The 23,300-nt window shown below is 39.8% G+C and overlaps 1 protein-coding gene across 1 annotated transcript in view; it reads left to right on the top strand.

Moving 5' to 3' along the window:
- Window positions 1-19,952, top strand: part of pclob (piccolo presynaptic cytomatrix protein b) — a 58,089-nt gene extending 38,137 nt beyond the window's left edge. The window contains exons 19-38 of the mRNA XM_070971920.1: window positions 2,403-2,471; window positions 2,795-2,821; window positions 4,559-4,647; window positions 4,772-4,847; window positions 4,942-5,067; window positions 6,603-6,711; window positions 6,934-7,001; window positions 7,101-7,342; window positions 8,204-8,251; window positions 8,346-8,476; window positions 9,455-9,481; window positions 9,889-9,982; window positions 10,915-10,986; window positions 11,417-11,711; window positions 12,054-12,248; window positions 14,362-14,503; window positions 14,655-14,713; window positions 15,499-15,636; window positions 15,764-15,909; window positions 16,578-19,952. Coding sequence (XP_070828021.1) covers window positions 2,403-2,471; window positions 2,795-2,821; window positions 4,559-4,647; window positions 4,772-4,847; window positions 4,942-5,067; window positions 6,603-6,711; window positions 6,934-7,001; window positions 7,101-7,342; window positions 8,204-8,251; window positions 8,346-8,476; window positions 9,455-9,481; window positions 9,889-9,982; window positions 10,915-10,986; window positions 11,417-11,711; window positions 12,054-12,248; window positions 14,362-14,503; window positions 14,655-14,713; window positions 15,499-15,636; window positions 15,764-15,909; window positions 16,578-16,721 — 2,297 coding nt within the window. The 3' untranslated portion in view covers window positions 16,722-19,952. The remainder of the gene's footprint in view (window positions 1-2,402; window positions 2,472-2,794; window positions 2,822-4,558; window positions 4,648-4,771; window positions 4,848-4,941; window positions 5,068-6,602; window positions 6,712-6,933; window positions 7,002-7,100; window positions 7,343-8,203; window positions 8,252-8,345; window positions 8,477-9,454; window positions 9,482-9,888; window positions 9,983-10,914; window positions 10,987-11,416; window positions 11,712-12,053; window positions 12,249-14,361; window positions 14,504-14,654; window positions 14,714-15,498; window positions 15,637-15,763; window positions 15,910-16,577) is intronic.
- Window positions 19,953-23,300: the final 3,348 nt, after the last annotated feature.

Raw genomic sequence — 23,300 nt, forward strand, 5'->3', positions numbered from 1 at the left:
ATACATAATACTCTGATGATGACCTGAGTTTATGTATGTCACTAATCAGTTCTATCCAAGTTTGTTCTGTGATTTCATTGGCATGCTTTGTCTTTTGTTTTCCACAATGGCTTTACTCCTTCATATTCAAATGATCATCCTTACTTTTAAAAACTCAGTGGTAGCATGATTACTATGCACAACAACTCTGGGCTTGAACTTCATTCATGTTATCCACATTATGGCTGATTTATTTGAAGTGAGAGCCCATCATTTGTTGAAAATCTGACCAATACATATTTTACAGTCACCCTAAACATATCAAGTAGCTACACTGGACACATTCAGTGAATGCATGGTAGACATACAGCCCTGTCTCCAAGAAATTATTTTTATGTAAAACTAATTAAGAATAGCAAATGTAATGTGATGCCGACTGAATTCCGTCTTGTATCAACATAGTGAGGAAATGTCTTTAATTAACCTACCTGGAAAGTAACAAAAATGTTGATACTGAATGTATGATCTATGACAACATATTTCATTTGTCTTCCACCTAAATAGGCAGTCTTGTAATGCACTATCCACTCGTACTGACTACAGAGTTACTCACCGTTTTTATGGTTATGTTTAGGCAGTGACAGCAATTAGTTAATGTTTAGGTAAGATCATGGTCAATTTTAACACAGAAAAGTCAGAATTGATTACAATCTTTCCATAACCTTAACCAAGGTGGCTTTGCTGCCTAAACACAGTCTGGATACAAACCTTTCATTCTGGTGTCACAGTCCTGTACTATGTATACAAACCATCCACCCAAACACAACCCTGCTACTCCAGTGCATTACATAAAATATAGTGTTTCATTCACTCTAACATAATCCAGACAGCAATTATGTTTGTCAGGACAATATAATTATTAATGCAAATTAGTTTTATATAATTGTATTTTCAAGGAGACAGGGTTGAGATATAGCACAGTTGTTGGGAATTCAGTCCTACATAAATAGGTTTTGGGACATAATGGCACACAAGGGAATTTATTTGGAAACCTATTTACAGGGCAAGAATGTCAGAGTATTTTTTTTTAATATATGAGATACCAAGACAAACTTAGTACAAATTACATACAAAATAAAAGTTGTGTGTTTTGAGCCCTAACATGTGTAATGTGTAAGTCATTTGTACATAACAAAAGTCACGTTTAAACAGAACAGTGTAATATTTAACTATCTTCTAACATGTGAAGTGCCTCATAAACAAAAATCATGTAAACTTATTCAGTATATGACTTAAGTATGCATATTTCGAAATGTTTGGTTAATGGAATGTAAAAGGTTTGAGATGCTGTATAAACCATGTGGAAGCTATCTTAGCTGCAGAAACCTGAAGTAAAGGACTAACATGACAAAGGTATGACAAAGACTGTCAAGGGATTTTCTCTTTTTCAAACCCTTCCCCCACCAATCTGCAGAATAAAATAGTGTCTTTGTGAGAAGTAGGCCATCGCCTCAGAAAAAAAGTCTATTTTCTTTTCTAACGCATCCTTTCAGCTATTTTGGAAAACAATTTGCAGCAGTGAGTTTAACAGAATACTGCTGAATCATGGTTCCTGGAGGTGCAGGCTAGGCATTGGCTTTGGGTGGGTACTTCTGTAAAATTCCTGGCAAGTCAGTGACACACACCTACCAATTTAAAAATAATCCAATTTGCAGGAATTATGTGTACTGCAATGCAATGACTTTCTCTCAAAGACTACCATGCAGTTATGTGTACAGTTGGAAAATTAAATTTAACATCATATTATTGTGTCTCATTTGTGTTGTGTTAACTGTATGTCTTTGTTTTTATCATATATCTTTAATTTTCTGTATCTGATTTTACATCCTTGCATGTTGTGCAATACGTCCATTTTCCAATTACATCTTAATAAAGTGAATATTTTGTGCTTGATGGTTGTTGCCGTGGATGTCTCACTGCTATCTGAGACTTCTGTGTCCCCTACTGATTGACTGCCAATATTGACAATCACCATCTCTTTAAGTGCGGGATTGGTTGTGTTCCATTAGGTTAGGTAAACCCATTTGTGTAGATATCAATATCCAATATGAAAAGTTAGTTCATTATTCATAAGATTTAATTGGGTACAGTATGTTATGCATTTAGAAGAAATAAGAAAACTAAGACAATGCTAAAACAATATGAAAGACTAATGACTTTTGCAAAACACTGCCTGATTAATTTAAGAGGGTTTAATGTGACCCACATAAATTATCATATAACTATTACAATGCGTAACAGTAACAAATATGTTTTGCATTGTTTCTGGATCGTTTACGAGGGATTAGTATGGATAAATTCTTGATATGAAGGTGATATTTGTCCTGCCCCCATGTAAAAGTGTCCATCTGCCTTGATTACAGCACTAAGTGAGTCCATGCTGGCTTTGAACAGAGATGATGCCAGAATCTTTCATGAAAGTATCAGACACGGTAGAGTATCTTACAGTACTAGATAAACGCCCTTGCATTCATGGTAATACTATGGATCAGTGATATGATAATTGATAGATGCTTTTTCCCTAAAATGTATTTTATCTGCTTTTCACAATGCTTCTGCTTAAATTTACAAACAGAGAGGGTAGTAATATCAGACCTGCAGTGATTTCAAGCATGCATCTTATATTGACTACTGCTTTCAGTGCATGTGCTGTAGTTTTCTCACAATGCAAATCTAGACAGTTGATGTAGTTTGTTAGATTAATAACAATATGTTGAACACATTTCTGAAAAAAACATATAACTTTGTACCCCAGCTGGAGGCCCAAACTGGAATATAGAAGGTGAGACAGCATCTTAATTTCCATATAGTTACAATAGAGACTGTGTGCCTCCATGCTCCACATCATGGTTCTGAATGATCCACTTCTCTGGTTGATTTTTGTAAACATACCAGACTCATTCTTGAATGACCCACATCACAATAGTGTGCAATACATGTCATTAAGCTTATCTCTAGTAGTTGACATGTCAGATCCATTTTGGAATGAACCCCATCATAATGACACTAGGTATCTTTTATGTGTCATATACTGTAGTGACTTCAGTTATACTCCATTCTGGAATGGCTGCACATCACAGTGGTTCTGTAAGCATATCAGACCCATTTCCAGTATTCATGTTCATGCACTTTTGCAAAAAATCACGTGTATCTTGTGTGATCATGCATAAGTGTTACCACAAAAATATGTTTGAATTCCTATTCAGTGCAAATATGTCATTTGCTCCTAATTTCAGAGAATTCTGAAGGTCGATGTTGCCACTGATTCTAGATGATTCTAAATACTGATAAGAAAGATAAGAAAGTGCTCTTTAATCTGTGACATGTAGATAACAGGCAACATTTACCTTCAGCATAAATGGTCATCAGGCTGCTGCTCTCCATCATCACTGGTGCATCTCCTTGGTGGAATTAGATCACTCATAATACAAAGGGACATTTAGCAGACGTGCACATTCTATCCTTGGTGACAAGTGCATTGAACACCAAAGTGATGAGTCACACATGTAGTGTAGAACATTTTCCATCAACCTGCCTCGTTACCATGGCTTTAGATTTTTTTTTACTTCAGATATTTAAAGTTTTCCAAGCTTTGCAATAAATGTGGTGGAAGACATCCAATATCTTTCAGATGTTACATATCATGCTTAAAAGGTATTAGATGTCTGATGAGCTTTGGGGGGGCTTTCACAGCACACTGCACTGACAGTACTTCATAAATACATTAACATAGTACAGTGCCACTTCACAATTTCGAGGTTATATATGTGTGGTCATAAGCTACAGTGGAATGCAGTGATTTTGATACTGTGTAGATATTTCTCCCACTTCACCCCTCAATTATGTTATCAAGAAAAACTATGGGGCAAACAACTATTTGAAAATAGCTATACTGTATAAATGAAGTTTATGATTAATATTATGTTCATTGTGATCATTATAATTATCATAGTTATTATAATGATGATGATGATGATGATGATGATGATTATAAAAACACACAATGGGACAACTCCACCCCACGGTGTTTCAACCAAAATGATTAAATATCATAATACATATTTTCCCAGGGCTTCTTTCAAAAACAATGTTTCATATAAAACAGTTATGAAAATGTGGATGAAAAAGTGCCCTCACACTCAGAGGCATTGCATGGTATCAAAGGCATGCCAAACCTAAAATGCTCTTCAAATTTATTCATCCTTCATACAGTGTTTGCAGTGATCATTTGATCTCACAGACGGCCTGGATAAGGTGGAACAGAGTTTATACTTCTTTGCTTTCACCTATCCAGTCAGGACAGATCAGAGATCTTCCTGCATTTGAGCAAACGGACATGGATGTGTGACAAACTTTGGGATGAATACTAGAAATTTTTTTCAAAGCTTGATTGCAAGATTGATCTCTGCCCAAGCTGTCATGATCATGTGTAAAGTAGAGATTTATCAAGCTATCTATAGTTACAGTAGGTGTGTGTTTATGTGTACATGGCTTTTAACCACTACCTCTCCCTGGCCAGCATACCACCTGAGGAGAGAGGACACAGACTGGTTTGATAAGCCAAGAGAAGGACATCCGCAGAGTGGAAACATGTCAGACAGGCGACAGGTGAGATCCAAGCCAACAACATTCAGCTTCACATTATTTTGTTTTCTCAGTATGCAAAACTGAGATGTTTTCTGTAAGCAAACCTATGTTCTTCATGCTGTAAATTCCTTGAAATCTCTCTCAGATGAAACTGGTCCCTTATGCCTTCCCTCACACTCGCATCAAGCTTAAGAGAGACCTGAAGGACACCAGTGTGTCAGGTAAGGCAAACACAGAACATGCAGACATATCATACACAGCCATTGTTGATCACAGCTTTGCTAATTAGGATTTGTATGTTTGCTTTTCCCTCAGGGAATGGTCTTGGCATCCGTGTGGTGGGTGGGAAGGAGATTCCAGGGAGCCGAGGAGAGATTGGAGCATATATTGCCAAGGTTATCCCTGGTGGTGTGGCAGAGCAAACAGGAAAAGTTGTAGAGGGTAAGATGACAATGAGAAAAGGAAGTGGTACTGTTTACTTTTTATATGCTCAGTGAGTATCTTATATTTAATTTTTGGGGGAAGTTTGGAATATTAAGGAAAAAAGTAAAGAAAATAGATAGATTAATGTTGTAAATGCAAATCTTTAAGCTATTATCAATTCTAGAGACATGTAAGCCTTCAGTAAAAATGCCTGAATCACTGAATTCCAGATGGAGATGTGAGAGGCTGCCGCAGCCTTCTGTGTTGCGGTCTGTCACGTCTCATTCCCTGACACATCACATCCAAACACAGAAAAAGCCTGTCAACTCACCCTCCACAGCACTGGGCTATGTTAGTCATTAGGCTATATTTAGCATTGTTATAGACACACAAATACACAAAGTCAGGCACCAACAAACACACATACACAATATTCATCTGTATGAATGTACAAATCTCTATTTGTACTTAAAGTTATTACAATTTTCTAATGATTGATCTTCTAATGCTAAATGTTTTGACAGAGAAGAGCCTGAATATTAATGGTAGTTCCCACAATTTGAGGATATTTTTAGGACAGAGTTGTAGTGTCTCTCTTCAATGGGAGTAACACCATAGGCACTGCCATGACTTTGCTATTGCACAAGGGAGGGGGTGAGAGACAGATCACCTTATGGATTTCCTCTTCTGTATCTGGTCTGATGTATTTCATTCTTTTTGTTGTTGCTGTTGTTTGAAAATGATGCAATCAAAAAGGTAAGACCATGGCATTATAGTTAATATCAAAGAAATACAAATCATGGTCAGACTGGCAATGATTACTTTCGAGCATGTGCTGAATTGTATCTATCCAAATGTGATGTTTGTGCTTCACTGAAAGAGAATGGCAGTGGAACATGCCTTCAGGTGCAAGGAGAAATAAAGTGGGGGAGGATAAGGTGAATTATATATAGAGAGAAGAGGGATTAATCTAATGAGTACTGGCTCGGCAGAAGGACGCGGAAATATTAATTCAAGCCTTTATTGTCACAGCAGCTGGTGAGTTGCTTGGTAAGCAGAAGTCGAATCTGAAGACCAGTTTTCAGTTGTGTAAGTCGGTCTCGTACAGCTCTGGCCTTGGGTTGAGTTTGCTGTGTGCTGATTTTTGTATATTATCTCATTAATGTACACATTTTATTATTGCATTTTGAAGTGTGTTGTGTTGTCTCACTTCTTTCACCTCTGATATACTGTTCTTTCACCAAATACAAATAAGATTGTGTGCAACACCCTGGTTTCATGGTGCTGTGTTGTGTGTGCTAGAATGATGCAGTGTCAAACTCAACACAAAAGCCAAATTGAAAATTAGATTAGTAAAATTTTCCTCCAGGTGTGCTACAAATTGAAGTATCACATCTGCTATGTGAGCATGTGAGCTGCATTATCCAGACTGAGTCATGTTTCATATGTAGAGACAGGGTGAAATGAGTTCGCCACAGGCTGTAACATATTGTCTGGAATTGACAACACCCTTTTGTCTCTGAATCTGCTTGTTTGCCTTTATCACACCACAGGAATGCAGGTGTTGGAGTGGAACGGAGTCCCTCTGACAGCAAAGACTTATGAAGAAGTGCAGTGCATCATGGGCCAACCATGTGCAGAGGCGGAGCTCTGTGTGAGACTGTGAGTTGCATCTGTCATCATTTACCCCTCTGTCCCACTGAAACTCCTACATCTTTAGTCTCAATATGGTAACCGTGCACCCATGTACACCTTCTCTCCTCCCTCCTTTCCCCTCTCTTCATTCCACACCCCTCCGTCTGACAAATATCACTGTACGACTGATTACTGCTAAGATACACTGGTTGATATTCCATTATAAATTTCCTGTATGGATCCAAACAGCGACCTTAATATGCTGTCTGACCCTGAGCACCCACAAGCCCTGGAGCACCATGTCCAGCTTAAGGCTGGTATGTACAAGGATTTGTTGATATGTCTGCATGCATGCATGTATCTGTGTACCTATTTCAGATAAACACAAAATGCATTACTATACATACTTGTCTTAGTAGGTGGGCAGCGTTCCCCTGGTGTGGACCCTAAGCAGTTGGCCGCAGAACTGCAGAAGGTGTCCCAGCAGCAGGGTCCTGGTATTGCTGGAACAGGGGTTGGGCCTGGGGGTTTGGGGGTACTCTCTGCACTGGAGCGCTCTGCCCTCCTCCACTCAGGCACTGGATCAGCTGCCTCCAGTGGGGTACCAAGCCCCGGCCAGCCTGCATCCCCTGCCATAAACAAGAAACAACGACACAAGGTAGCGGACTTGTTAGCATGCTTTCTGCAAGCTCATCTCAGACATGCTCCTCAGCTGTGAAGAGTTCAGTTCACAATGTGATGACAAGAAGGAACGTAGTAAACAACTGATTCATAAGTCAGTGGTTGATACATTGTGTAAAATATATATCTATTCTGAATGAATAATAGTATGAATCTGATTTAAACTGCAGTCTGTGGAACCGTGTGTGATCCATCATGCACATCCATTAACATTGCATCACACACTATTACAAAGGGGAGGTTACATGTGAAGGTCAAATGGCGTGACAGTGTTCATCCGAGAGTGACAGGCCAATTACAGTGGAACAAGAAAATTGTGTGGTGCAGTGCATGACCCTGGGTGTGCGTTTAAATGTGTCTAAGCCATGCCACACTGACAGGGAAAAGAGGATGCATTATGTAACACAAATGATATCAAATATGGAACAGAGAATATAAATATATGGGTAGATTGTCGATAGTAAAATAGGCTATTTCTATTAATGTCTAAGCACTTCAAATAATTGATTAACCTTCTCAAACTTCACTGGAGGACTTTTCCAGTCAATTACACAGCTCAGATAGTCAAATCTCTCCTGAGGCTCATAGATCCAGTGAGAAATCTTTACTCGGCACCTTTTCTACAAGGACCACCCATTCATCTGTAAAGTGACAATATATCAAGAGAGAAGTCAAAGCAAATTTTACTGCAACCCTAATCCCAGGCTAATGGCTTAAGTCTGATATGAACTTGTCTTTGTGGCTCAGGTCAAGACCGTCAGCATTTTCTGCATCTATTTGACTAATGAAGAAACAATTCTTTTACACCCATTTTATGTTCTTCCCTACTTTTTTGCAGCCAACAGAGGCAATGAAGCTACCTCATGCCATCACAGGAGAAATTCAGGTATGAAAACACAAAAACTACAAGAGACTTATTTTTTTCTGTCGCTATAGTTTGATCATTCTCACACAGCCTCCCCTCCACTCTTTTCCCTCAGCTCCAGATCAACTATGACAGGAACCTAGGAAACCTGATCGTCCACGTCCTGCAGGCAAGAAACCTGGCCCCGAGGGACAACGACAGCTACTCTGACCCTTTTGTCAAGGTTTACCTCTTACCAGGAAGAGGGTGAGCTCTGAGTTTGTTTGAGTCTTCCCAAATGTCTGGTCTGTGTCTCCCTTTCTGCTTCTGTGTCTGTCTTGTTTTCTCTCCCCCTCTTTCTTTCTGACTTTGTATTGATTGTGCTGTATGGAACTGACTAACTACTTGAGTTTGAATGAGAGAATGAGACTGGACATGATGGCATGAGGCAGTCATTTGTAGTGTAATGTGACCCAATCTCTATGAATCAATTAATGGGTGTTAGACTTTATACAAAGCTGTGAGAGATCTGTTGCCATATAATGCGTCAAATTAGCGGGTTGTAGACAGCCTGCATGTGTGCAAACATATTCTACGGTATACTGAAATAAGCTGTTTCTTACTCTGTCCACTTTTGACAGAAGTGAGTGTTTTAGTATTATCCTGTAGTATTATATCCTAGGCTTCCTCTTCTAACCCTGTCTGTTCCACTGTCTTCCAAAGAGCCAGTGAATAGCAAGAGAAAGGATCGATACAGACGTTATCTGCTCTGTAACAGTATCTGCTCTTGGATAATGACCCCATCAGACCTGTTTACGAGACTATACACCATCTCTACCTCCACGCTGTATAGGTTAGAAACGAAAGGTCCGTATGAGAGCACTTTTGCTCTCCTGCTGCTTCATTTGAAGAGCATTTTGAAATGTGTTTCTATGACATTAGCTGTAAAGTGCACAGCCACAGTATCTCGACAACAGCTCAGAATAGTGAATTAGTCATTCACCCATGAACCAGTTGTAATCACTGTGAGGGGTTTTTTTTTTTTTTTTTTTTTTGGTCTTTAGTCACGTATACTGCTCGGGCACAAAAACAGTGATACACCCTGCAGAGAGCATTGATTGCCTCATCTCTTTATCCTTTACTGCCTTTTCTTTGAGCTCTCAGGGCTTCTCTGACTGTTTTTTGTGTTTTTGCTTTTCTTGTTTGTGATATCTGCCCTCCTCTTCCTCTTCTGGACTCCCTCAGCCAAGTCATGGTTGTCCAGAATGCAAGGTAGTGTGGTGCTGATCTTTGCTTTTTGTTGGTCTCTTTCTGTGAATTATGTCTCCGAAGTGGTTTTCCATCCTTTTGTTGTGGCCTTTGTTGTTTGTCCAATTATCTGCTGTATTTCATGGTGTTTAAGAACACTCCTATCATTGCTTTTTTCTCTCTATGCCTCTCACTTTTAACTCTTATCAGCTTTTATCTGAAGTATTTTTTGTAAAAGCAAACAAGACAGTTAAATACTTTTTTTCTGATGTCTCCACAACAGGAGACTGACTAGTTTACAAGCATCAATTCAGTCCACATTTATTGAGTGCATCACAGTTTGGTGAATGTTTGCCATGGGACCAGGCAGGGGAAGAGAATTTTTAATTTCTGACTGACAACCAATCATTCTGAATATCATGACTTATCAGTGCTGATAACAAGAGAAGGACCAGGTATGCCCAGAAGACCATGAACCCAGAATGGAACCAGACTGTCATCTACAAGAACATTCATTTAGAGCAGGTACTGTGCAGAATGGAAATCACACACACACACACACACACACACACACACACACACACACACACACACACACACACACACACACACACACACACACACAAACTTTCACTCTTGTCTTGCTTGTGCAGTTACAGTTACTGTATGTGCTGTGGGCCATTTTGGGTGAAGTGGATGCTTTATACTTAGGATTCTGTCCTCATGTCTCGTCCCCCAAGCTGTTCTCAGCATCCCTGTGCAACCTCTTATCAGCACTCCCAAGACTAAAGTTAACAACCATCATTTCAGCTCTCACACAGTCTCGACACAGACAGCCTAACTGCGTGACATTTTCGCAAAAAGAGTGCTAGAAACTTTCTAATCATGTGTCTGTGTGCTCGTCTGTCGCTGTGTAAGTGTTAACTGTGTAGATGGATGCTTGTGTTCCTGGGTGTCTGTTTCTTCAAGGAGCATGTGTTATTTGTGACAGAGACACTACCCAGACAGTAATTACAGCTCTGAGGGATGAGTGCAGACGCGGTAGCTTTAGTGGTCAGAGAGTAGAGGCCTTCTGTAAAGAGAGAGGATTCATTGGCTCCTCTGGGGCTGCCTTCTGTTAATCGCATCTCCTGACTGGCTGGAGCAGCCTTAAAAAGCTGCTGCCCCCCCCCCCCATTCATAAGTATATGCACACATGCGTAGATATAAATTGTAAATAACCAAACCTAATGTAACTCTTCATTTCCTTGCTAATTACAAGAAATTGCAGGTTTGCATTCATTCATGCACATACAGTGTGCCTAAGCTGTTTTCTATCATTCTTCCTCCATCCACCCACACACAAACACAGGCAGCCTCACGCATACACATTTCTCTCCCACACACGTACATAGGCACACAAGACCTGTCATTATAATCTGTGCCCCTCTCTCCTCTTCTTCACTCTTTCTATCCAGTTAAAGAAAAAGACGCTGGAGGTGACAGTGTGGGACTATGACAGATCCTCCTCCAATGACTTCCTTGGAGAAGTGAGTGCTTTTGGAATCTGAGTCCCATGTCGAAAAATGTCAAATGCATTTAGTTTTTATCCAACACAAAAGGTTTCTGCTGCTTTATTTTTCCTATGGACCAGCTTTTCTGAAAAAAACTTAATACTACTTGTATTATCCCTCTCTCTCCTCTCATAAACTCTGAAGCTTTGTTTCATGCCTATAAATCGGAATAGTCAACAGTGCTTTTTATCTTGTGCTAAATGCATTATGCCTTAGGAAATGGACAAATTCTTATCCTTGTAATTTAGCAAATCTTTATTTACTTTCATACAAATTCCTCTCCTTGTTGTATCAGTCGGTCTTTTTCTACATGTTATTCTTGAGTGTTGGCCTTATTTTTTTCCTTCTCTAAATGTCATCGTGTATCTACATGTTTGTGCGTGTGTGCATGTTAATTATGTCCCAGGTGTTGATTGACTTGTCGAACACGGCTCAGCTCGACAACACTCCTCGCTGGCTGCCTTTGAAGGAGCAGAGTGAGAGCATTGAGCACAGCAGAGCCCACCATGCTGCTCAAGGCCCACCAGGTTCTGGGTCAGGTCAAGGTCATGGTCAGGGACACGGCCAAGGGTATATGTCAGTGCCTGGGATGGGGCCTGGGCATGGTATGGGTCAAGCACCAGGAGACGGGAGTCATGATTCACCTAAAAATTCTGTAATCAAGAGCAGAAGCCATGGGATCTTCCCTGATCCAGGCAAAGGTAAAAGAACTCCATTAGTTAGTTTTTCTGTATTTTCCTGAAACAACACTCTGATATTAGTATTATTATTAGCAAGATTCATTTTGAGACAAAAAGTGTCATTTATAAGGTGGTCACTCAGTTGTCATAGGGATGGAGGCTGTTACCATAGAAACAAAAATGCAAATCAATTGTTGCCAGTTGTAATTACACTCCATGTGCTTGTCAACTGCTACATGGTATAATTAGGGCCACTGGAGCAGAAAATATTAAACGCTGTTAACAGTTTTGATTTATTTTCATCTACATCTCTTTTCTCTTGTCCCATTAGCAGTTTTAACCCTGTATTTCATCCTCCACCAGACATGCAGATGCTGCCTTTGGAAAAGTCACACAGCAGCCCAGGCAGCTCAAAGTCTTCCTCTGATGGGCAGCTGCGCTCCCATGGCCCCTCCCGAAGCCAAAGCAAGAGCAGCGTCACTCAGGCCCACCTTGAGGATGCTGGGATAGCCATTGCTGCCGCCGAGGCTGCCGTGCAACAGTCCCGCCTGCAACCAAGTAAATCCCGCCCCTACCCATAATACACCTCCTGTGACATGCCTCCTTTTTCCTGCGCATGCAAGCTTTGTTGAGATCGTTTGATGAAAACCTAAACCGCTGTGCGTTCACCTCCCTAACTTGATACCTTTGCCTTCTGCTCTCCTCGTCTGACTTTTTTCTCTGAGGGCAAAGTGATTTGGTTTGATCAATAATCTTAGGTCAATTTTTCCTCCTCCAAGTTAAGTAAATCTTACTAAGTTAGGCACCAAGCAAAATCCAAGGCATACGAAAAAAGACAAATAGCTGAGATATATCAAAACCTAAACTTGTTGTAAAATCTTATTTTATTCAGTCCTTAAATGTAAAATTAAATATTTATAAATCTGGCACATTCAGTGCACTAAATATTCCAAATATAGTTTTTGACATTTTCCATCTGATTAACATTTTTGCTGCCTATGTGGGCATCTTGAGTGGGACATAAACTTTATATGTAATTGTGAGTAAATAACACAGCAAAAGAGTTACAGAATTAATATTTTCCATTAGCTCTGAAATAAGAGCCCCAGATTCCTCCATTTCTACATGAATTGTGCATGTGCCAATCCCAAGCATATGGTTTCTACAGACCCCAGTGTGGCAATCTCCAACCCCAGCATAGAAACCAAACTGGGATGGCAATCCCTCACATGTTTTGGACCATATTAACATGATTAGAACAATATCCTTTCATGTTTATGCATTATATTTAGTGTGATGTCCTCAAAATGAAGAACTATGTTGTCACCCCTCTCTGCGATAAGTAAGCCCAGTGTCAGGGCTATTTAAGCATGCAGTGCAGCTTCCCTGGCTACTGTTCCTTGGCCACTGAGGATTTTGTGATGCTGCAGTATCTCTCTGTGTGTGCATGTGTGTGCCATATGAATGAACCCTTTGAAAAGTCACAAAACACACACACAGATGCAGGCAGTTATGGCACACAGCCTCCCCTCCCTACCCGATCCTCTCCCAAACCCATCGCCTAAAACAAAGGGGACACAAATGTGAGGCTGAACCAGTCAAACCAGGAAACACAGACACATCAAGATGTTCAAAAGTCAACAGGAGGCTCACTCTGCACTCACCAGCCAATGAGAGTAAAGCGGCCAGCTTACCATGAGAGGAACAGAAGTGTCAAGGGAAGGTGAGACAACATAGGAAAAATGTGCTCATAAATATTATTAAACATAATACAATCAAACTAAAAACTAAAAAAAAAAAAAAAAAAAAAAAAAAAAAAACAGAAACAAAGTTAACTTTACCATAAAACCAAATGTGTAAATAATTGTAACAAATTAATTCTCATTTAATAATTTTCATGTAAGTCTGTGAATGTCTGAGATTGTGCATGTATGTCTTTTTGTTGCTGTTGTCGTTACTTCTGTTGTTGGTATGATTATGTTTTCATGGCTACAGAAACATAATTCCCAGTTATTGAGTCACAGATTGCAACATGATCTAAGTACAGTTGTCATTTCAAAGCAAATACAAGCAGTGGACCTTGAAGGCAAAGAATGTATGCACCTTTAGTCTAGACAGAAACATTTCACATATTCCCTGAACTAATCACACTCTTTCATACTGTATGAGCATAACTGAACAGCAGCCAGGAGTCTAGAACAAATTGTTAAATCTCTGAAATACCATCCATATTGTCTTACACTAAATTCATTTCCATGTGCGAATTAAACTCAGTGACCTTCATTTATTTCTGGTGAGAGGGATTTGGTGTGCCTGCTATGAGTAACCGAGGTTACACACTGCACTGCTAAATGCAAGGACAGGGTGTCATCTGTATTAATGTGCTCCTCCCCTGAAATTCTGTTATGAGATGCTCAGTCAAAATTATATGTGACAGACAGCGTCAGTGTCAGTGATTGATAGCTGCGGGTGTGTGTTTCAGCATATCTGTTGGACATGCATGCATGTGTGGTAAAAGCTGAGTCACTGAAGACGTTCTTTGTTTGTTGCTGTTCGATAGATAGATAGATAGATAGATAGATAGATAGATAGATAGATAGATAGATAGATAGATAGATAGATAGATAGATAGATATTTCCTCACCATCACACTCACTCTTGCCACCCTCAGGACCTGGACATCGTCTGGGCGATGTCTCAGGGTCAGTGGTGCTGTCTGCCCCGAGTCTTGTGGGAGATGCCTATGGAGATCTGGATGCGGAAGAAGGGGCGGGCACAGGAGTGGACAGTGCCATTTTTCAAGTGCCACGCATGTAAGACCATCTGGGGCAAATGTTTTGTGTGCATCCATTAAAGCTTAAGGCTGGCAGTAATGCCAATTATTGCATTGTCTTTGAATATGTGTGATGATGTCACATTTTCTTGTGAATAAAGCAGTTCTCATATGTGTTTTTTTTTTCACAGTGGAAAGACTATTCCTAACGGCACCGACAAAAATCAACTAGGGACCCCAGAAAATGAAGGCAAGTGCCAGAAATGTCCGCTGTTTCTCAATGAAAACACTACTGAGGCTGTGGAAGAAAAACATGGTTTACAATGCTTTAGTTCTTGGTAGTTTGTCTCCATCTGCTGGATATTTTGTATAACACTTTTTTTTCAACCCAGCCACTCATTCAACCACCTATAAATTGTAATTTTGTAATGACCCTATTCAATTGTGGCGTCAACTGCTCAGTCAAGTCCTTATCATTAATTAATGATATTTACCCAGCTTAATGACTTAATGCGTGGCTTGGGATGGTGGAAGAGAAGTGGATGTCACACTATCCTGCCTGCTGTCATAACTATATCTATGTTTCATGTAGCTCAGGTGTCATGATGCCTCCCTTCCATCTCTAGTTTCAATTTGTAACAAAAAGCCAAAGGTCCTCCTAGGCTGTAGCCTGGCAGCTGTTACACACAGGAGGGTCAGGGGGTCATTTCCATGGTGCCTGAAGACTCATTTAACACATTTGACTCTGCATGTCTTTTGTAAAAACCCAAAAGCTTCAATAAGAGACACATGACAGTGAGAGATATTCTCTCACCTGGTTTCATTCTGCTGTGAGCCCAGGTTTAGTGATGCATTATTGTTAAGTAATTTAAACACTCTTTAGTGACACGAGGAGGACAACATGCTTTTCTGTGAAACTGTAAGAATCGGCCTGCAGACATTTAGCACAGGGTTCAGGCAGGGCTATGTAAATAAAGAAATCCCCAACTTTTTTCTAACAAGTGATCATTCACATCTCTCTGTCGTTGCCTTTAGGTGGTAAAACACAAGTGATGGGGGAGATCAAGGTCGCTCTCAAGAAGGAGGTGAAGACAGAAGGGGACCAGCTGGTCTTGGAGATCCTTCAATGCAGAAACATCACTTACAAGTTCAAGAGCCCTGACCACCTGCCAGGTCTGGAAGTCATGTGTATTTGTGGACATGCATGAGTGCGAGTATATAGGTGTGCGGTTTTACAAAAAATTTGAATAGTTTGCAGGTTCACAAAGTCACATTCATCATTTGTCTAATGTGCCTTCAGACCTGTATGTGAAGCTGTATGTGGTGAATATAGCCACTCAGAAGAGGATCATCAAGAAGAAGACCAGAGTTTGTCGACATGACAGAGAGCCCTCTTTCAATGAGACCTTCAGATTCCCCCTCAACCCGACTGGACACTCCATACAGGTACCACAGCACCCACATCAGACAGCTGAAGACTGACAGACACTCTATGGCTCTGGCTCTATGCATCTTTCAAACATAAAGTCACATTTTTTGCATATCTGACTGACCTAATAACCATAGACCACAAACTGTCTGCATGGAATTGTAGTAATTTGAGGTGAATCATTGAGTTGCTCCAGTTTAGTATTACGTAACATCCAGGTTTTTACTGTTGCTCCAAAATGACTCATTACAGCTAATTTAAACTGGGAGCTTGTAACATCTGACAAAACAAGTCTTAAAAGTCATTATGCGGAGTTTTAGAAACTGGTCTGCTGTCTCACGTAGCAGGTGGGAGATTGCAGGATATGAACATCTAAGCTGCAGCTGAAGGAAAAATGAATGGAAATGTGTCGCAAATATTAGCACATTTATTTCTAGTCTTTTTTTAAGTCAGGACAATACTAAAATGCTTCATCTTGATTTAAAGGCTAAACTTGTTTATTTCTGGATAGGTATGCACTGATCAATAGATCAGACATTGTTGTCTTGTAACCACTTTGCTCTATGTTACTTGCATTATTCATGCTGGATAATACGATGTTCCCTGCTCACTTTTCAAGATGGAATGGAAACACAAAACAGAATAAGCCATGACACTGCTGTTTCTCTCTCTGCTGTATTTCTAGCTTTTCTTAGTGTCCAATGGAGGCAAGTTCATGAAGAAGACCCTGATAGGGGAAGCCTACATCTGGTTGGATAAGGTCGACATGAGGAAGAGAGTGGTCAGCTGGCACAAGCTGTTTGTCAGCTCCACTCAGACCAACCCCTGAACACAACACCAAAAACATGCAGGTGCGATAGATCAACGAAAGGTGAAGCCAGGATGTACTAATACAGAGATCTGATATTACTAAAAGATGAATATGAGAAAAAAAAAATCAAGGAGAGGACATAAAAAGATCAATTTAATACCTCCATTCTTTCTTTACTTCCTCAGTTCATACGTTCTAAGAAGGAGGGAGTTATGTGCTAATACCATAACAACTGTATCAGTCCAACACTGCCAGCACACATGTCCACCTCCTCCCATGTCGAGTCTCTGCTGGCTGTGGACTTTGCTTGTAGGACACAAACATGCAAATGCTACAGCAGGCACTGAAACAGACTTAGCAGCAATATGGCTTTGAGAGCAGTGATGTCTTTCTTACCATAGTTCCAATTCCATGACCCACATGAGAATTTGTGGTTTTGGTGCTGTGCGACTCAGCTAACATATCTATCAGAGGGAAAGACGAAAGAAAAAAAAAAAAAAAAGGTTGAATTTGACTTCATGATCACAGTCATCAACTGGATTAGCATTGTGTTTTCTTCATATCGTTGTCATGCCCAAATGATGGTTGTGATGTGCGTGGACATCAGTGGTCTTTGAAATATTTAATGAAGGAATGCATTGTGTTTTTGTACGTTAGTCTTTCGTGTAAAAAGAGAACAGAATAACAAAGTTTACTGTATGTAGAACAGAGTCAGACAGTTGACTTTTGCTATGAGATGAAGATAAAATGTACAGCACTTCAGATTGTAGATATACATGCAGATTACAGAGCATATCAGAGAGTCACATTGTACAGTGTGATGTTTATACAAACACAAAGATATCAGATGCAGAATATATCTAAATACAATATACAGAATAAGAGTTTTCTTGTCACTATATATAATAAAATACAGACATATGATCTCTGTTAGAGTGAGGCTGTGGGTGGTGCACTGACAATCCAGACAGATACTTTAGTCTATGGTGTAGGCAGTCTTAATAGCTGTAATGTGAATGTGGACCTATGTGAGCTCAAGGATGTTCATGAAAAACAGCTCCTTCTGTCATCTGATCATACTGATGCACCGCGCATTACTCAACAGGGCTGTGACAGAATCTGGTCAAGGTCAACATCCAGTGACATATTGCTGTTTCACTGGCATGCCATTGTCTAGAGCAGGGCAGAACAACAATAAAATGAACAGCGTGTTTCGAAATTCAAATCACATGCTGTATTGAATGTTACAAGCCAAGTGAAGTGGATGACAAGAGTTTATCATATCTGTGTCACGTGTACAACATTTTCCATCAAGGCTGATGTAGTTGCTCAGAGTATGCGAATATTTATTTCTGTGTAGCCCATCATGTAATTACACTTTTGGAAAGACATGTAATTTGCACAACTTGTGTCAAAACCATACGTAGATTCGCAACTGTCATTACCTCCATGTGACAGCATTGCTTTCTGTGTCTTAGTAAAGCCCCCTCGTCTGAGTTTTACCTAAAAATAATTTCAAAATGAAGAAAAAAAACTCTTCAAACCAGTCAAATGTCAAGGTTCCTCTGTGTGTCTGGCTGTGCTGTAAAACTAACTATGCTGTTTTGTGTCAGTGATCCCGTTGCAACACAGTGAACCAGCCTCTTTCACTGCCTGTGACCAAAACACTCACTCAGGCCCTCTGGGGTTCAGTCATATTCAAGTCAGAAGAACACATGGAGGAGCAGGTGACCGATGTATTCATCTTGTCATGTTTGGCCACCAAATCTGCAGAATAAAAAAAAGTACTATCAAGTGACCCTCAGAGCTACTGTCAGTGCATTAAGGCATATCACAGGGGTGATGCAATATTTGTAAGGATTAAATATAACAGAGGAAACAACAAACACACTTAGATCAAGATGTCACTTAAATCTTATAGCAAAGGATGACAAAAAAAGAGAATACCATAAGGAAGAGAACGTGGCTGATTTTTCAGATAATTATTTTGCTGTGCCAATCTCTTTTTTTGTTGTTGTTGTTGTTGTTGTTGTTTTTTATTCCAGACCCATTGGTTCTTAATTCTATGCAACACAGATGTGTTTGAATGCGTTTGTTTTTTTGGAACTAAATGTTATACCTGTGAACACATCGTCTAAATATGTCTTATAGAAAAAGAACTTTAATTTGTACATCATTGAAAGAAAATATTAACTATATTGATTTTTTTACTGATTTTAATATAACCTGATGTTAGCAGCTGTTAACATCTACATGGAGCTTGTGCACTTTATTATTACATTGTTGATTTCCTTGTCTCATTTTAACTGTCATGACATTGAAGATTATGTGTTTTGTGTTGCTGAACTGAAATGAACTGAATCATGGTGTGCGTGGTGGCAGAAAATATTGTGGTGTGCATTTTGTATCTATGTGGCAAAAGAAAAACATGCAGGCACGGTGGGTTTCCTAAACACAATGCACAATGTGGGGAGAAATAACCTGACCACATCATGCTCATAGTCTACTTAACAGTCTGTGTACAAAGTACAGTAAATAAGACATATTCCCTCAATGCTCAGTCATGACTGTTTAACCCCTCGTGTTTCATTAGACTTCCCTCAAGCTAAATACTGTTTGTTCAGATCAGCTGTTGCCTGTAATTGTGAAACCATCCATTTGTTGTCGTTCTGAGGGGTGTGAATGTGACTCAAGTCCTTTGACATGTGTACATAAAGTGTTTATTTTCTACAAAGATTGAATGTTTATATTGTCCGAAGTTTGAGCATGTGAGTGTTGAAAAAAATCACAAAAGACTTATTGTACAGCAATGCGTGTCAATAGTTGTATAAGGGGAGTTGACTGTGTAATCAAAACATGTGCTGTCAACCAATGACTATCTGTGCAACCACGTCCCGTATACGGCTGAAACAACACAATGGGGAAAAAAAAATCTATTCAACTTCAATAGTTGTCTGAGACTTTATGTTTTGGATGTTGCATGTTTTGTTGATGGTTTGTCAGTATATTTTGCCTACAGATTATGTTTAAAAAGAGACAGAATATGTATAGATTTATCTGTATGCTGACTGGAAAGAAATATGCTTGTAAAATTGTCTTGTTTTTCACTCTGTGTAAAAACAAAGAATCTAATGTTATGGTTTTGTGGTTGTACACAGGATGTGTTGAGATATTATGCAAATTGTGCTGTAAAAAATCAGCTGTTTCCCCTGAGTCTAAAGAATAAATATTAAGAAGAGCTATATTACACATGCAGAGTTGAGCTTGGTTTTGTTTTTAATTATGAAACTGAATTTTGAAGAACGTATATTCAAATTTTTTGTTCTTACATGAGGAGTAAACAGCTTTTCAATAAGAAGACATGAGCAGACATTTCAACGTGTCAAAGTAGGAAAACACAGCGGTCTGCCACAGTGTCATTCTTGACTCTACCTCCAGATGGAGCCAAAGTAATGCACGTTCTAGCTTTCATTAAGGATTCATTTACAGACACAAAGCAACCTGCAACGCTTTATTCTTTTGAGCAGTTTGATAATCATTTATTAATAAGACCCCATCAACTCAAGTGCATTTCATTTGTGATCCTCAGTGGAACTTGAAAGTATTGATATATTCATAGAGCGGCAAATCTAGCCTCGCTGCAAGTTTGCAGTGCCTCTGTGCTTAACATCGGCATCTTTTGAATAATAATAATAATAATAATAATAATAATAATAATAATAATAATAATAATAATAATAATATAGTACAATATTTTAATCAAATAAGATTAATTATAATCCATGTCACCATCTCTAGAAAAAAGACTAAACATTCCGTGTATACTATGCTTTGCCTTTCTTTTTATTGGGTTTAAAGTTAGCGCATCACTACTGTTTAGTAGAAACAAACTAAAATGTCACAGATTTACTTCAGTTAATCAATTATTCAATTAAATTGTCCTTTATTAGTCCCTGTTGGGAAATTCTCTGCATTGAACCCATATGCATTTCCCTTCCCCCTAACATTTCAGACAACAACATATCCATGCTTGGCCATTCCTTTGATGCTTTAGTTAGCTGTAATGTGAAGTCATGGTCAGACTGAGACTGGGCTGCTTGACTGTCGTAGAGAAGAGCTTCCTGGTTCTAACAGAAGAGGATGGTATCAAGGCAAAGAATAACACAAATAATAATAATAATGGGCTGCACGGTGGCGGAGCAGGTAGTGCGCGTGCCTCACAGCAACAAGGTTGCCGGTTCGATTCCCGGGTCGGGTAGTTCTCTCCGGGCACTCCGGCTTCCTCCCACAGACCAAAAACATGCTCATTAGGTTAATTGGTGACTGTAAAGTTGCGATTGTGAAAAATTGTGAGTAAAATTGTAAAAAAAAGTAGAATTGTGAGTGTGAATGGTTGTGTGTTTGTGCCCTGTGATCGACCCGCGACCAGTCCAGGGTGTACCCCGCCTCTCTCGCCCGTTGATGGCTGGGATAGCTGGGGCAACCCCGAAAGGGATACGCGGTATAGAAAATGGATGGATAATAATAATAATAATAATAATGTCACAAACTGTGGGATCAATAAAGTCTTATCTTATCTTATCTCCTACTGCTGTCTCATTATGCCAATGATATGTTCATTTTTGTTTCAGTTATTGTTTTATTTTTCTGTCTGTCTTCAGTTTGACAATATGCGTTTAGTTTCTGTGGTCGACCTTTTTAGAAGATTCTTTCACTTTCTTTTTCACACAGCAACAAAATTCATAAATTATTTTTACCCAATTACTTCTTTGTCATCTACACACAACAGCAGAATGTACTTATGTGTATTTTAATAGCCATAGATTCAGTTTTAATTCACTTCCTTTCTGAATGCCTCAGGCTTCTTTACCAGTTCTAAAAAGTGCTTTGATGGTTTAACAGCAACATGTCAAGCAAGCGGGTGTTCAAGGGTCAAACAAAGCAGCCAAAGAACTGATCAATGTAGCTTTTTTTGTTTTGTTTTAATTAAATTGTGATCCTGATATGACAAATGAAGAATCAGTAAATCTGAATTGCAGATAAGTCAAAAGCCTGGATATGCCTTCTCAAACATGACAAGGAGACCTGAAATTCATAAATGAACATTGGAACTTACTAACATACTTACTGCTTTGTAAGTGTTTTCTTAAGGTACATTATAACTACAACATTGTGCTGCAGAGTTGAGCTTCTTTTGCACACTTTGCTCTTGAATTACTTTTTTCTTTTCTTTTTCTTTTTTGATGGTTCAGTAGGTTACTAAGTGCCTTTTTCTTTGGTTTTAAGTATTTCACACAGACTATCTTGCATTGTATTCCCTATTGTTTGCTGTTTTGGCTTTAGTCTACAATGAGTGATCTCAGATCCAGTTTGCCAACTACACAAACTGGTTGAATCACAGTTGTGTTGTAAAACCACTAACTGCAATAATCAAGGGTATTAAAGAATAATCTTCCATCCTTCCATCCATCCAGCCATCCATCGGGCCATCTATCTTGAGGTTTTCAAGAGCCATATTAGATATATAAATTGCTCCGGGTCAGCCCAAGGGTATCTTAGCGGCTGGACGTCTCTTGAAGGTGCCTCAGGGACATAATCAGTGGCCTGAACCACATTAACTGGGTGCTTTTGACACATAAAGACACACATCCTTTCGACGTGAAGGAGCACTGACTCCATTCCAAGCTCCCTCTAGATGTCGGAGCTCCTTACCCTGTCTCCAACGGTCAGCCTGGCCACTTTGCAGAAGAAACACATTTGGTGGTGCTGACTCTCATCCTGATTGCTACACGCTCAACAGCAAACTGCCAACTGCCACAGCAAATCCTGGAGGTCACAGTCTGATGAAGCCAACAGAGCCACATCATCTGCAAAGAGTGGAGAGCAATTCCAAGTTCCCCATCTGCACATTCACCTCCTTCTTCTTTTCTTCATTGAGACCTTGAGATCCTGTTTGGCCAGTTAGAGCCTCTTTTCCAGCACCCTAGAATAAGCTTTATAAAAGAGGCTGAGCAGTTTGATGGCCCAGTGATAGGAGCACACAATCTGGCACCCTTTTCAAAGCACCAACTAGCCTGCCGAGTCTTTAGGCTCTGTCTCTTCCACAGAGGATGTACTGGTCAGGCTCAGGAGTTCCTCAAATATCCTCAGTTATGGTCAGCAGTTCTCCCCTGCTGCACACAGCCTGAGCCAAGCCCTGCTTTCCCTTCCTGAGTCGTTTGATGGTTTGCCAGAACTTCCTTGAGGCCAAGACCTTCTCCCCAGGGTCCTCAATCTCCTCTGACTCCTGGGTTTTTGTTTTGGCAACCACCAATGCCCCAGCCCTTCTGGCCTCCCAGTACATATTTGCCTCTTCAGGAGACCTATAGGCCAACAAAGCCTAAGAGGCGTTCTCGTTCATCTTAACGGCCTCCTTCACGACTGGTGTCCACCAGTGGGTTCTTAGGTTGCTGCCACAATGGATTGCACATAAGTGATTTTTGCATAAATCTGTCCCATCAGTCTGGTTTTTGCCAACTGTGCAGAACAGACGTCGCTAATCTGAGGTTAGTTACTGATGTTCTTATGTGTGTTGACTCTGTTAGTCACTCTACTGTA

The sequence above is a fragment of the Chaetodon trifascialis genome, chromosome 10, assembly GCF_039877785.1.
Source record: "Chaetodon trifascialis isolate fChaTrf1 chromosome 10, fChaTrf1.hap1, whole genome shotgun sequence".
NCBI lineage: Eukaryota > Metazoa > Chordata > Actinopteri > Chaetodontiformes > Chaetodontidae > Chaetodon > Chaetodon trifascialis.